Source organism: Pan troglodytes, chromosome 19 (genome assembly GCF_028858775.2).
Source record: "Pan troglodytes isolate AG18354 chromosome 19, NHGRI_mPanTro3-v2.0_pri, whole genome shotgun sequence".
Classification (NCBI taxonomy): domain Eukaryota; kingdom Metazoa; phylum Chordata; class Mammalia; order Primates; family Hominidae; genus Pan; species Pan troglodytes.
The window spans coordinates 28,879,083-28,891,719 of record NC_072417.2 but is presented as its reverse complement, the minus strand read 5'-3'; the positions used below and the strand labels follow the sequence as shown (position 1 = coordinate 28,891,719).

Here is a 12,637-nt window from a genome sequence, read left to right as displayed (position 1 = left end):
CCGCCCGCGCGGCCCCGCCCCTCGCAGCCCCTCCGCCGGCTCGGCGCACACAATGGGCGTGCGGCAGCAGGGAGGCAAGCCCCTCTCGGCTCTAGGTGGCCGCAGGTAGGCCTCTGACTGGCCGTGGGGTGCAGGCGGCCCGCTGGGGCGGGAAGGGAGAAACTAGGCGTGGAACTTGGGGGAGGGGTGGGGGGGCGGTCTACCAGTGGATGCCGAGCGCTGATGGGGATTGGCATGGCTGGCACCACCCCCCTTTTGTCCCAAACCTCTCTTCCTGCGGGTCCCTCCAACCCACTCCTGTTTGGGCCACCGGAACTTCCCGGTCCCGGTGATCCTGGGACCTGGCTTTAACTCCTTTCTCCCCAGTGTGGGGCCCAGGCTGCCTCAAACCAAACAGAAAAGCCTCTCCCTCCAACATGGCTCTGGGGCTGCCGGTGGGAGGCTGAGGCTGAGATGGGGAGGGTGTCCAATAGCGACAGCAAAATAAATCCCAGGGGTCCAGGAGTTCTGCCCTAATCAGTCACTAGGATACACCGCCCCCCCAACCCCTGTTCTTCCAAAAGGCCAGGAATGGGGCTGGGTGAGGTCCCTGCTCTTGGATGAGAAAAGAGGAAGAAATATGGAGCTGAGAGAGGAGAAGCTGGTAAAATCAGATCTCATGACCTTTGACCTAGAATTGCGCCACCTTTACCCCTGATTTAGGGAGAAACATCCAAGATCTGGATGCCACCCACCATGACTGGTGGAGAGAAGAGGAATAGGAGATTCTGGGCAATAGACCCTGGCGCCAATTTGGCTCAGGCTGTTTCTGGTTGTATAGCCCAGGACAAATCACCTCTCTGAGCATCAGTTTCCTCCTCTCCTATAAAATGGGGTTGCTGGTACTGTGGAGTCTGTGTCACCTGGTATTATTGGGAGGATGAGGGAGAATTAAATGAATTGCTGGGGTGTTTGGAGAAGCTGTAAGTTTCAATGAAGGGGTCACTCATGACAGGAGGACCCATTCCCTTCCTACTCCACCCCTTCTCCTGCTCCACAGAAAGGAGAGATGGAGAAGACCCTCTCCAGGTCAAGTGACCTTAAAATAAGGCCACCACCTTGCTGTGTTCCGCAGGACAGGAGACTATGGGACTCCTCCTCCTCACCCAACTCTAATAGCAAGTGAATGGTCAGTCTGTCATTCCTCTGATCACAACACCTTGGGGAAGGCGGAGCAGTGAGTGAAGATGAAGCCCATTAGAAACGTTCCAGGAGAGTTCCAACCCTGAGCAGGGTTTCCACCTGCCCCTTGGAGACAAGAAAGGCTGGCATAACCGCAAAAGTATGGGCTTTGCAATCAGAAATATCTGTGTTCTGAATCTGCTACCTTAGCTGTAAAATGAGGGCAACGCTAATCGTGTTGTTGTGAGGAAGTAGCATAAATGTTGCTTCCCTTTCTCTCTCTTCTACTTTCTCAGCCAGGAAAGTTGAGATGAAACGGATAGGGTGATCAGCAGGAACCAATCATGAGGTGGAGCCTCAATTCAGATGTAGACTTCTTAAACCCCAGAATGTTCTTCTTGGATTTTTACATTGGGTGTTCCAGATCAGAAGAAAAGGACTGCTTTTTTTTTTTTTTTTTTTTTTTTTGAGACGGAGTCTCACTCTGTTGCCCAGGCTGGAGTGCAGTGGCACAATCTCGGCTCGCTGCAACCTCCGCCTCCTGGGTTCAAGCGATTCTCCTGCCTCAGCCTCCCCAGTAGCTGGAATTACAAGCACGCGCCGCTACGCCCGGCTAATTTTTGCATTTTTAGTGGAGACAGGGTTTCACCATGTTGGCCAGGCTGGTCTCGAACTCCTGACCTCAAGTGATCCGCCTGCCTTGGCCTCCCAAAGTGCTGGGATTACAGGCATGAGCCATCGAGCCCAACCCAATTTTTTTTTTTTAATTTTACTTTCTGCAATCATTCATCCATTCAGCCAGTGCGGTATTTCTCAGGTGTGTTCGATCGCGGATCCATGCCTGCCGCAGTACAGTTGTGAGCCAAATGAGACTGAGACTAGTTCCCGCCTTCCAAGAGCTTGCTGTCTTAATGCCTTCCTTTGCTAATTGCAAACGTTACCTCACGTAATTTCCACAACTGATGACAGAAATATTGGGATTAGGTCCACTTTACAGAGGAGGAAATTGAGGCACCAAGAAATTAAAGACCCGCAGTGGCGTAAAAACACTAACATCTTTTAGTGATCGATTCTGCACTCCAGGGGTTTTCAATCTACTACAAGAGTGAATAAGAGTTCGCCTTTGTCTGATATCTGTTGTCATTCTCTCTCGCTTCTTTAACTGATTTTTTCTCAGCTAATAAAACATGCACCCACAACCCCCCGAACGCCCGCAAACACCAGGCCACTCTAGCAAAACCTCTCTCACTCCGCCTGCGCAATCCAGCTAACTTCCGGTTACAGATAACCACGTGATTGGGAACCCTTGCTGCGCATGTCTAGTAGGAAGTCGGACTATACCACTTTCCCTACGGAAGGGGTACTTTTTTATGTTTTTAAGTTTAAAACCGATTTCTGATATTAGACTTTTATCATTTCAGGCCTATATGGAGGCTATGAGTGAGTTTAGTGTGGCAGAAGATGAAAGAACCGGACAGGAATACGGACGAAATTGGAGCAGGGTTTGGGCTCTCCCCCTCGCAGATAATGGGAGGAGCCTGGCCCGAGCGAGCTCTTTCCTTTCGCTGCTGCGGCCGCAGCCATGAGGTGAGGGCGAGCTGGTCTCCATCAGGCGCTGACGCGTGTCGGCAAGGGACTGTCGGTCTTGGGACCGCAGCTGGGGTTGGGGGAGATGAAATGGAGGCCGCCCTAAAGCGGCCGGTCCCGGGGTTTGGGGTAGGCCGGAGCACTTTCGTCCCGGGCCGCCGGAGTGGGGAGGGGGTCGGGGAGCGTCGCAGCAACTGATACCAGGAAAAGTCTGCCCCGGCTGGCGCCGCACACGTGTCCGGTCGACCCACGGGAGCAGAGCAAAGGGAGCGAACAAGACCAAGCCGTGGGCCCTTTCTTGCTTGGCACACCCGGAGCGGAGCCGATCTCTGCTTTCACGTGATGTAGGGCAAGCCTAGTGTAGGCCCCAGGCCTCCGACTGCCGAGAGAGGTGATCTCTAACTCTTGACTCCATTCACTCCTTTGGCCTCTCATAAAGGAAATCTCTGCGAATAGCCGAACTGTTACTGTGATAAAACAGGGAAATAAGCCCAGAAAACAGAGTAACTTGCCTGTATTCCTAGACTAGAAATCAGGTCTACTCACCTCGAATATTCTTTAAACGCTGAGTACCAGAAATGGCATAAGCCCTGTTCAATCCAATAAGTCCTTGGCTTGACTTTCCAGAGGAGAAATGCGAACATGAGGCTCCGAGAGGTGAAGGCATAGCGTGGGTTTTGAAGTCTTAAACCCAAGGGGGCCAGCTGCACAGCCCAGAGCCTTAAAGATGATTTAGGGAAGAGTCTTATTTCGCGGCTGTGGTGTGGGTCACAAAGGGCAGGTCTTGATGGGGACGTTCATTCTTGCCCAGGATTGGCTTTCAGAGTCTAATCATGTTTTTTGTGTGTCTAGTATGCTCAGGCTTCAGAAGAGGCTCGCCTCTAGTGTCCTCCGCTGTGGTAAGAAGAAGGTCTGGTTAGACCCCAATGAGACCAATGAAATCGCCAATGCCAACTCCCGTGAGTACCTGGGATCTGTCTCTTCACCCTACTTCCTTCTTTTCTCCTGCGTCAGATTAATGATAACACAATTGTGTTGACTTTTTTTTTTTTTTTGAGACAATCTTGCTCTGTTGTCCAGGCTGGAGTGTAGTGGTGCCATCTGATCATTGCAACCCCTGCTTCCAGGCTCAAGTGATTCTCCCACCTCAGCCTCCTGAGTAGCTGGGATTAGAGGTGTGCACCACCACGCCCAGCTAATTTACTGTTTATATTTTATTTTATTTTTTTTGGGACAGAGTCTCACTTTGTCACCCAGACTGGAGTGCAGTGGTAGGATCTCAGCTCACCGCAACCTCTGCCTCCCAGGTTCAAGCGATTCTCCTTCCTCAGCCTCCCAAGTAGCTGGGACTAAGGCACGTGCCACCACACCCAGCTAATTTTTGTATCTTTAGTAGAGATGGGGTTTCATCATGTTGGTCAGGCTGGTCTCAAACTCCTGACCTCAGGTCATCCATCCACCTCAGCCTCCCAGAGTGCTGGGATTATCGACGTGAGCCACCACACCTAGCCTGTGTTGACTTGTTACAAACCTAGGAAAGTTCATTCAGAGTGTCTATAAAATGGAGGAGTCATTGTATCAGGCTTGTTCTTTTGAGTGTGCTCTCATATATTTAAAATGTAGAAATGGCCAGGCATGGTGGCAGGCATCTTTAATCCCAGCTACTTGGTAAGCTGAGGCAGGAGGATCATGAGCCCAGAAATTCAAGACCGGCCTGGGCAACATAGGGAGACTGTCTCAAAGACAAAGGGTATTTCTCACAACCTCTGTTTGTGAAGGAAAAAGAAAAGATAGAGGTTTTTTGGGTTTTCGAAGGCAAGAAATAAGTTCCAGTGTTTCCATCCTTTTTGAGACCGTGGGGCCAAGAATGTGAGCAGTGTCTCTGGCCTGGCCTATTTGGACTCTGGGATGTGCTTGGGCCCCAGTTGACTGACCAGGTGCATTATGCTTTCCCAGGTCAGCAGATCCGGAAGCTCATCAAAGATGGGCTGATCATCCGCAAGCCTGTGACGGTCCATTCCCGGGCTCGATGCCGGAAAAACACCTTGGCCCGCCGGAAGGGCAGGCACATGGGCATAGGTAAGTGTGGTCATCTTCTCCTTAAGAAATGATAGGTGCTGGCGTCTATGCTGAAATATATTCAGGATCTAAGCACTCTGTCTCATCTTGAGCCCGTTTCTTACTCCTTGATATTTGATGTGTTTTCTGCCTGTGTGCAAATCAGAAAGTTGGTGCTGGTATTGGAATTGAGAGTATCCCTGGTAGGAGGTCACATTTACTAAGTCCCTACCTACACTATGCCAAGGATTCTGTACTTTCTAGTTTCAGAATGATCGAAGGAAGCTCCTTACAACGTGCTGTGTTGCCTTGGTGCACTGCCTGTTACACCCACATTCTGCATGAAGTGAATGGGGAATTATTGCTGTATTTGTGCTTCCTTTAAAATTGAGTAAACGAAAGAACTTATGTAGTTGGGATCATCATCTGGAAAATGGAAGTAATGCTACTTAAAATGAGGTTGTGAGGATTAAATGAGTTAAGGACCCTGACTTGAAACTATATTCACTTGGTGTACTTATACACAGTGGGCCTGGATAGTGGCCCGTTCCTAACTCATCTTCTCCACAGGTAAGCGGAAGGGTACAGCCAATGCCCGAATGCCAGAGAAGGTCACATGGATGAGGAGAATGAGGATTTTGCGCCGGCTGCTCAGAAGATACCGTGAATCTAAGAAGATCGATCGCCACATGTAAGCACACCCTCTTGGGCCCAGTACCCATTTGCTGCTTTGATGGCTAGTTCATTTCCCAGAGATTTTTTTTTTTTTTTTGAGATGGAGTCTTGCTCTGTCACCCAGGCTGGAGTGCAGTGGCGCGATCTCAGCTCACTGCAACCTCTACCTCCCAGGTTCAAGTTATTCTCCTGCCTCAGCCTCTTGAGTAGCTGGGACTACAGGCATGTGCCACCATACCTGGCTAATTTTTTGCATTTTTAGTAGAGACGGGGTTTCACTGTGTTAGCCAAGATGGTCTCGATCTCCTGGCCTTGTGATCCGCCCGCCTTGGCCTCCCAAAGTGCTGGGGTTATAGGCATGAGCCACCATGCCTGGCCCGCAGCGATCTGTCTTACTGGCCTTGGGTAGGGAGCTTTTTTTTTTTGGAGACAGAGTCTCGCTCTGTCACCCAGGATGGAATGCAGTGGCACGATCTTGGTTCACTGCAATCTCTGCTTTCGAGGTTCAAGCACTTCACTTGCCTCACCATCTCAAGTACCTGGGATTACAGGCATGTACTACCACGCCTGGCTAATTTTTGTATTTTTAGTAGAGATGTGGTTTCACCGTTGGCCAGACTGGTCTCGAACTCCTGGCCTCAAGTGATCCGCCCGCCTCAGCCTCTCAAAGTGCTCAGATTACAGGCCTGAGCCACCACGCCCAGCCATGGGTAGGGAGCCTTTCTAAGAAAGTTTTTCTATTCTGGTCTTTCTTTTTTTCCCCATATGTCATCAGGATAGCCCAACAGTTTATTTGCCAGGCAAGTTCTATCTAGCAACTGCACACAAAAAAGTCATGGTTTAGGAAGTAATTCATGCAGCAATAGGAGAAAAGAAAGGAAGCTACAAGCTTAGTGACCTTGGGTGGAGGAACAGCTCACAGGGCAGCCTCTGATCCATCACCAACCAGCATCTCTTCACTCCGTGTACCCTGCAGGTATCACAGCCTGTACCTGAAGGTGAAGGGGAATGTGTTCAAAAACAAGCGGATTCTCATGGAACACATCCACAAGCTGAAGGCAGACAAGGCCCGCAAGAAGCTCCTGGCGTAAGTTTCTTTTCAGAGTCTTAGGGGAACATTCTTAGACCTTTGAGAGTTGTTCTTAGATACTTAAAATGTGCCAATGCCTAAGTCTTGACTTGCACGTAGTCTGTCTTAGGAATACAGCTGTTTCCTTAGAGGCACCCACTCCTCTGTCCTGTACACACCCACTCCTCCTGTCTCGTAGGGACTAGAGGTTAGTTGAAGCAGGAGCTCTTGGTGGGCCCAGCAACTCATTCCAGAAGCTGACTAGGCTCAAAGGGAGAGGTCTGGGGATGTGCTTCTGTCTCCCCAGCATCTCATCTCTTCCCAAACTGACCCGTCTTTTCTCTTCCCTGACCAGTGACCAGGCTGAGGCCCGCAGGTCTAAGACCAAGGAAGCACGCAAGCGCCGTGAAGAGCGCCTCCAGGCCAAGAAGGAGGAGATCATCAAGACTTTATCCAAGGAGGAAGAGACCAAGAAATAAAACCTCCCACTTTGTCTGTACATACTGGCCTCTGTGATGACAAAGATCAGCCATTAAAATAAAACAAGCCTTAATCTGCCTTCGTCTCTGCTTCTTGCAAGGTTTACGGTTACTGAGTGAGGTTTTTTTTTTTTTTTTGAGATGAGTCTTGCCCTGTCGCCCAGGCTTGAGTCCGATGGTGCAGCCTTGGCTCACCGCAAACTCCACCTCCAGGTTCAAGCAGTTCTCCTGCCTCAGCCTCCTGAGTAGCTGGGATTACAGGTGTGTGCCACCACGCCCAGCTAATTTTTGTATTTTTAGTAGAGACTGGGTTTCACTGTTGGCCAGGTTGATCTCGAACTCCTGACCACAAGTGATCCACCTGCCTCGGCCTCCCAAAATGCTGGGATTGCAGGCGTGAGCCACTACACTTGGCCTGCTCACTGAGTCTTTTACCTTGTTTTAGTGGGATGTAGGGAGAAAAGGAATGGCTTCTATGCAAGCCTCCAACATACTGTGCCTCAGAACTGCCCTTTGAAGCACGAGTGACACCTGAGAAGTGGTCTCAGAATGTTGGTTGGGACCAGTAGTTGTGACATCAGTTAAGGAATCAGTCTTTACAAAAGCCATAGGAAATACTTAGGGTGTTTATACTTCTTAGCTGACAAGTGGGGGTTACAAATGGGACCTGAGCTTGGACTACTGGTTACTACCTAAGCTGTCACTAAACAGCTTTATTGAGATACAGTTGAAACTTTGAGACAGAATCACCCTGTCACCCAGGCTGGAGTGCAGTCGGCAACCCCTGCCTCCTGGGTTCAAGCAACTCTCCCTGCCTCAGCCTCCTGAGTAGTTAGGATGACAGGCACCCACCACTATGCCTGGCTAATTTTTGTATTTCTTAGTAGAGACGGGGTTTCGCCATGTTGGTCAGGCTGGTCTTGAGCGCCTGACCTCAGATGATCCACCCGCCTCTGTGCCTGGCCCCCCAGCTCTTTTCTGAGGAACTCTTCTGTTGGAGTGATGAGCTGGCGTGCCTTTCAGGGCATGTAATGGGCTGATGGAAAAGGGCAAGACCTGAGAGGGAATGGCAGGTTGGCTATGGTGTCAGGGCCAGCAGACCCCTCCTAGCTCTGCCTCTGGCGTCCTCATGCCGTTCTGGGCAGGATGGGCAGGTGGGTAGCAGAAGGCAGGGAAGCCCACACTTAGAAATGTCCCAAGGAAGCCGGGCACAGTGGCTCATGCCTGTTATCCCAGCACTTTTTGGTAGGCCAAGGTGGGCAGATCATCTGAGGTCGGGAGTTTGAGACCAGCCTGACCAACGTGAAGAAAACCCATCTTTACTAAAAATACAAAATAAGCTAGACATGGTGGCACATGCCTGTAATGCCAGCCACTTGGGAGGCTGAGGCAGGAGAATCGCTTGAACCGGGAGACAGGTTGCAGTGAGCCGAGAGCCATTGCACTCCAGCCTGGGCAATAAGAGTGAAACTCCATCTCAAGAAAAAGAAAATGTCCAGAGGACCCCCCATCGTATGCCTCACAGCCTGGGATGAGAGGACACTGGCTTCTGGATCCCCCTGGCCACTGGAGCGGCCAGCGTGTTTCACCCATTAGCTCTTGCCCTTTGAAGTGGGGAAGCTGAGGCCTAGAAAGGGAAGGGTCTTGGCCAAGCTCCCAGCTTGGTGTGTGGGACACCTGCTTCCCAGGCCTGGCCCAGAGGAGGAGGGGTAGTGGAGACTGCCCACCCCCAACCCCTCCATGCAGTAGAGAGATGACAGGAAGGAGAAGCTGGGTGTGGTGGCTCACGCCTGTAATCCCAGCACTTTTGGAGGCCGAGCGGGAGAACTGCTTGAGTCCAGGAGTTTGAGACTAGCCTGGGCAACATGGGGAAAACCCATCTCTACAGAAAATACAAAAATTAGCCGGGCATGGTGGTGCACCCCTGTAGTCCCAGCTACTCAGGAGGCTGAGGTGGTAGGATCACCTGAACCCGAAAGGTGGAAGCTGCAGTGAGCCAAGATTGCACCACTGCACTCCAGCCTTGGTGACAGAGCCAGACCCTTCCCCCCAACCCCCAACCAAAAAAAAAAAAAAATGCCAGGAAGGAGAATGAGGTAACCCAATATGAGACCCTCCCAGGATTCCAGAGCCCGCAGCGCAGAAGCTGGTTTCCACCCTGGACCAGAAGATGGTGCTACTCGCTCACAGGTCGATGCAGGTGTCAGCTGCTGCCTCACTGGAGTTTTTTTTTGGTTTTGTTTTTGTCTGTTCTCGGGGGCGGGAGAAAGAGATGGGTTAGGAAGTTGTAGGAACTCACCTCTTGGAAGGCCTTGGGTTTCCCCACTTCTTTCCTAACCTCACCCCAGGCCTGAAGTTGGCCTCTTTCCACCGTGGGCCTCCAACCCCTTCCCAGGCCAGTGCCTAGGAGGGATCCACTCCCACAGGAGCCCCAAGCAGAAAGAACCCCTAAAGTAACTGCTGGATCTTTTCCGGGTCCTGTAGCCTTGAGAAAATCTGATTAAAAGATGTGTCCTCTTGTTTCCTTACTTATGGAAAAAGAAAAAAGAAAAGATGTGTCCTCTTGTTTCCTTACTTATGGAAAAAGAAAAAAGAAAAGATGTGTCCTGCCAGGCACATTGGCGTGACCCTGTAGTCCCAGTTATTCTGGAGGCTGACTGGGAAGGGCTACGTGAGCCCAGGAGTTTGGGGCTGCAGTGAGCTATGACGGTGCCTGTGAATAGACACCGCATGCCAGCCTGGGCAACATAATAAGTCCCTGTCTCTAAAACAAAAATATCAAAAATAATTTGTAGGCTGGGCACGGTGGCTCACGCTCGTAATCCCAGCACTTTGGGAGGCCGAGGCGGGTGTATAATTTGAGGTCAAGAGTTAGAGACCAGCCTGGTCAACATGGTGAAACCCTGGCTCTACTAAAAATACAAAAATTAGCCAGGCGTGGTGGCATGCGCCTGTAATTGCAGGTATTCGGGAGGCTGAGGCAGGAGAATCACTTGAACCCAGGAGGCAAAGGTTGCAGTGAGCCGAGATTGAGCCACTGCACTCCAGCCTGGGTGACAGAGACTCCATCTCAGGGGAAAAAAAAAAAAAAATTGTAAAAAAAAATGTTTTTTCTTTCAAGAGCATACAAGTGTCCCTATCATATAATTCCACACCCTTTCAAGGAGCTCGTGACCCACACCCTTACCACGTAAAGAATCCCTGAGCAAACCCAATGCTTGATTTTCTAGAGGAGGAAACAGAGACCCAGAGGAGCCAGTGACTCTTCTGCTGTGCTCAGCAGTGCGGCAAACAGGCCGGGGGTGGGAGGGCTAGGCTGGCTACTGGCTGGTGGCAGACACAAGTGGGGTGTGCAGAACCTCAGTGCTGCACGAACACTGGCGCCTGACTCTGATTCCTAGGCTGCAGTCTCCCAACGTGGGAGGGTGTGATTCAGATTGGGGTGCAGCAGAGGCACTGAGCACAGCTGCTACTGCAGGGCTGTGAGCTGGAGAAGAGGGTACAGAGGGGCCTGGCCTCCTTCCAGTACTGCCTCTGAGGCTACGGCAGGGCTAACCTAGGCTGGCTTCCTGCAAAGCACAGGGAGGCTGAGGCTGCCTTCCTTGCACTCCTCAGCAGGTGCCCCCACCTGCCCAGGCATTGGGTGGACAGGGGGTAAGAATGGGGGTGAAGAAGGTTGAAGGGGCCAAAGGAAGCAGTGCTGGCAAAATGAGTAGGGTTGCACCGAGGGGCTCATTCTCTCTTCTCCCCACCTCCAGCATCCATCTCTCCAGACTCCCTCCTCTTTCTGCATCTCCCTGAAGTCCAGGGAACCTTCATCTCACACAGCACAAGCCAGGTGAAGCTCAGCTTCTGTGTAGGGGGGCATGAAGGGCACATGTGGGTCAGAGACAACAGAGCCAAATGGTGGGATTTGGGATCACCAGTAGCTTCCTAGGCATCCTTTGCCCCAGGCCAGTAGTGTTGCTGGTCCGTCCACCCCCAGAGTGGTCACAGAGGAGGGCAAAGCCTACAGTGGGGCACCAACTGTTCCCAGGCCCTAGGCTGTGAGCATGCTGCATGGGGTTCAGCCACCCAAAAAAGCTGCTGTGCTCAGCAGTGCGGCAAATAGGCTGGAGGGGGATGGGCGTCCAGGCCAGCTGCCGGCTGGTGGCAGACACACGGCTGGGTGTGCATAAGGTGTGGCTGCAAGGCTCTCAGGCTCTTGATCCCTGGAGCCTCTGGCCCAGCGTCTCAGGGTGTCTCTGTCTCCATTTTGTTAGTTTAAGGCATTGAGGAAGCCAGGGCAGGGGAGGGAAAGAGCTGAAAGGAGAAGAAAAAGCCGCGGTTTCCAAGACTGGCTTGATCACTCATTTGCTGTGTGACCCTGGACAAGTCATTAGCCCACTCCAGGCCTCAGTTTCCCCATGTATAAAGAGGGCAGTGTTGAGCTGGGTAATCTGTGTGACCTTAGATAAGCCACCTAACCTGGCTGTGCCTCAGTTCTTCCCTGTGAGAGGAGGACACCCCCACTCGCCTCACAAGATCCTGGAAAGGATTAAGTAACATCAAGTTCCTGGCACGGTTCCCTGGGCACAGTAGGTGCCTATTTATGAGTTCCCTCTCTTTAAGCATTCACACTGGTCTTGTGACCCCTTCTTCCACTCCCAGGGCTGGGGATCCTAGGAGGGGGAGGGTCACCCTCCTTTCCCGGCTCTCTCGACCCCCAACCTCCAGGGCCTTCCTCAAGTCAAGGAGCCCAAAGAAAGCTCAAGGAGGGGACCCAAGGTCTGGGCCCACCTGGCCTACCTGGCTCAGGGGGCGGGGGCTGTAAAACGGAACCGGTGGAGGAGGGGGCGCTCATCAGGAAAGGCAGCCCCCACTCTGCATCCGGGCAGCGCCAGCAGTGCCCCAGCACCCCCGCAGCCCGCCTCTCCTTGGCGCCCCGCTCCCCTCCGCCTATAAATAGCACAGGACGTGCTCGCCGTGGCGATGACGCGGCTGGGCAGGCGGAGGGGAAGGAGGCAGCTCTGCCAGAGCGGTGGGCGGCGAGCGCGGCGGCGGGAGGGGTGCGGCCCCTCCATGCTGGGCTCCGATGACAGGGGCGACTGAGTCATCCCGGGGCCCCACGAACCACGACTGTCCCCGCCGCCAGCGTTTCTGTCTCCGGCTTGGGGGACTGCGGGGACGAGGCTGACCTCGGATGGGTACTGAGCCCTCCCAGACCCCCGGCACGCCCGGTCTCGGAGGGCACCTCTGGGTGGGCAAGATCGGTCTCGACGGCCCTGGCGCGCAGGAGCATGTCCGCCCCTGCGCGACTCAGGTGCACATGGAGGCGGAAAGTGACCGCAGCCCCAAGCCGTTTCCCTCCAGCGTCCCCAGACCTCCTCCCACTTTCCTCAGGTCCCCTTTTGGCTCTCCCCAGACCCCACCCTCCTCGGGCTGCTGGAGGAAAGGGATGAGGCCTGGGACCCCTGCCATGTTGCCGCCTGCCCAGCACCCCTCCTTTCAGAGACGGAGGAATTCTTCCACCCTCAGCCTTGCCCCTCTCAGCATCCCCAGACCCCACTCCCCACTTCCCTGCCCCTTTCCTTCCTCTGTCCCAGTGAGAGACACAGAGCAGATGGGC

At 52.8% G+C, this 12,637-nt stretch overlaps 1 protein-coding gene across 3 annotated transcripts; it reads left to right on the top strand.

The window, feature by feature from the left end:
• Positions 1-13: 13 nt before the first annotated feature.
• RPL19 (ribosomal protein L19) lies at positions 14-7,108 on the top strand. Of its 3 annotated transcripts, none has more exons than XM_054671602.2 (7): positions 14-105; positions 2,583-2,748; positions 3,601-3,707; positions 4,705-4,827; positions 5,377-5,497; positions 6,458-6,568; positions 6,906-7,108. In XM_054671602.2, the coding sequence occupies exons 2-7, from the start codon at positions 2,744-2,746 to the stop codon at positions 7,027-7,029; spliced, it is 591 nt and encodes a 196-aa protein (XP_054527577.1). In that variant the 5' UTR covers positions 14-105; positions 2,583-2,743; the 3' UTR covers positions 7,030-7,108. The 3 variants fall into 3 exon arrangements, with proteins under 3 accessions (XP_054527577.1, XP_511450.1, XP_063654698.1); XM_511450.7 differs by lacking the exon at positions 14-105 and adding an exon at positions 1,114-1,321; XM_063798628.1 differs by lacking the exon at positions 14-105 and having other exon boundaries at positions 2,716-3,139.
• Positions 7,109-12,637: the final 5,529 nt, after the last annotated feature.

What these genes read in the sequence shown, in the direction of transcription:
- RPL19 (XM_054671602.2), top strand. An exon ending in GGGCAGGCACATGGGCATAG is followed by an intron (nt 4,828 to 5,376) that starts GTAAGTGTGGTC and finishes TCTTCTCCACAG; the next exon opens with GTAAGCGGAAGGGTACAGCC. An exon ending in AAGAAGATCGATCGCCACAT is followed by an intron (nt 5,498 to 6,457) that starts GTAAGCACACCC and finishes TGTACCCTGCAG; the next exon opens with GTATCACAGCCTGTACCTGA.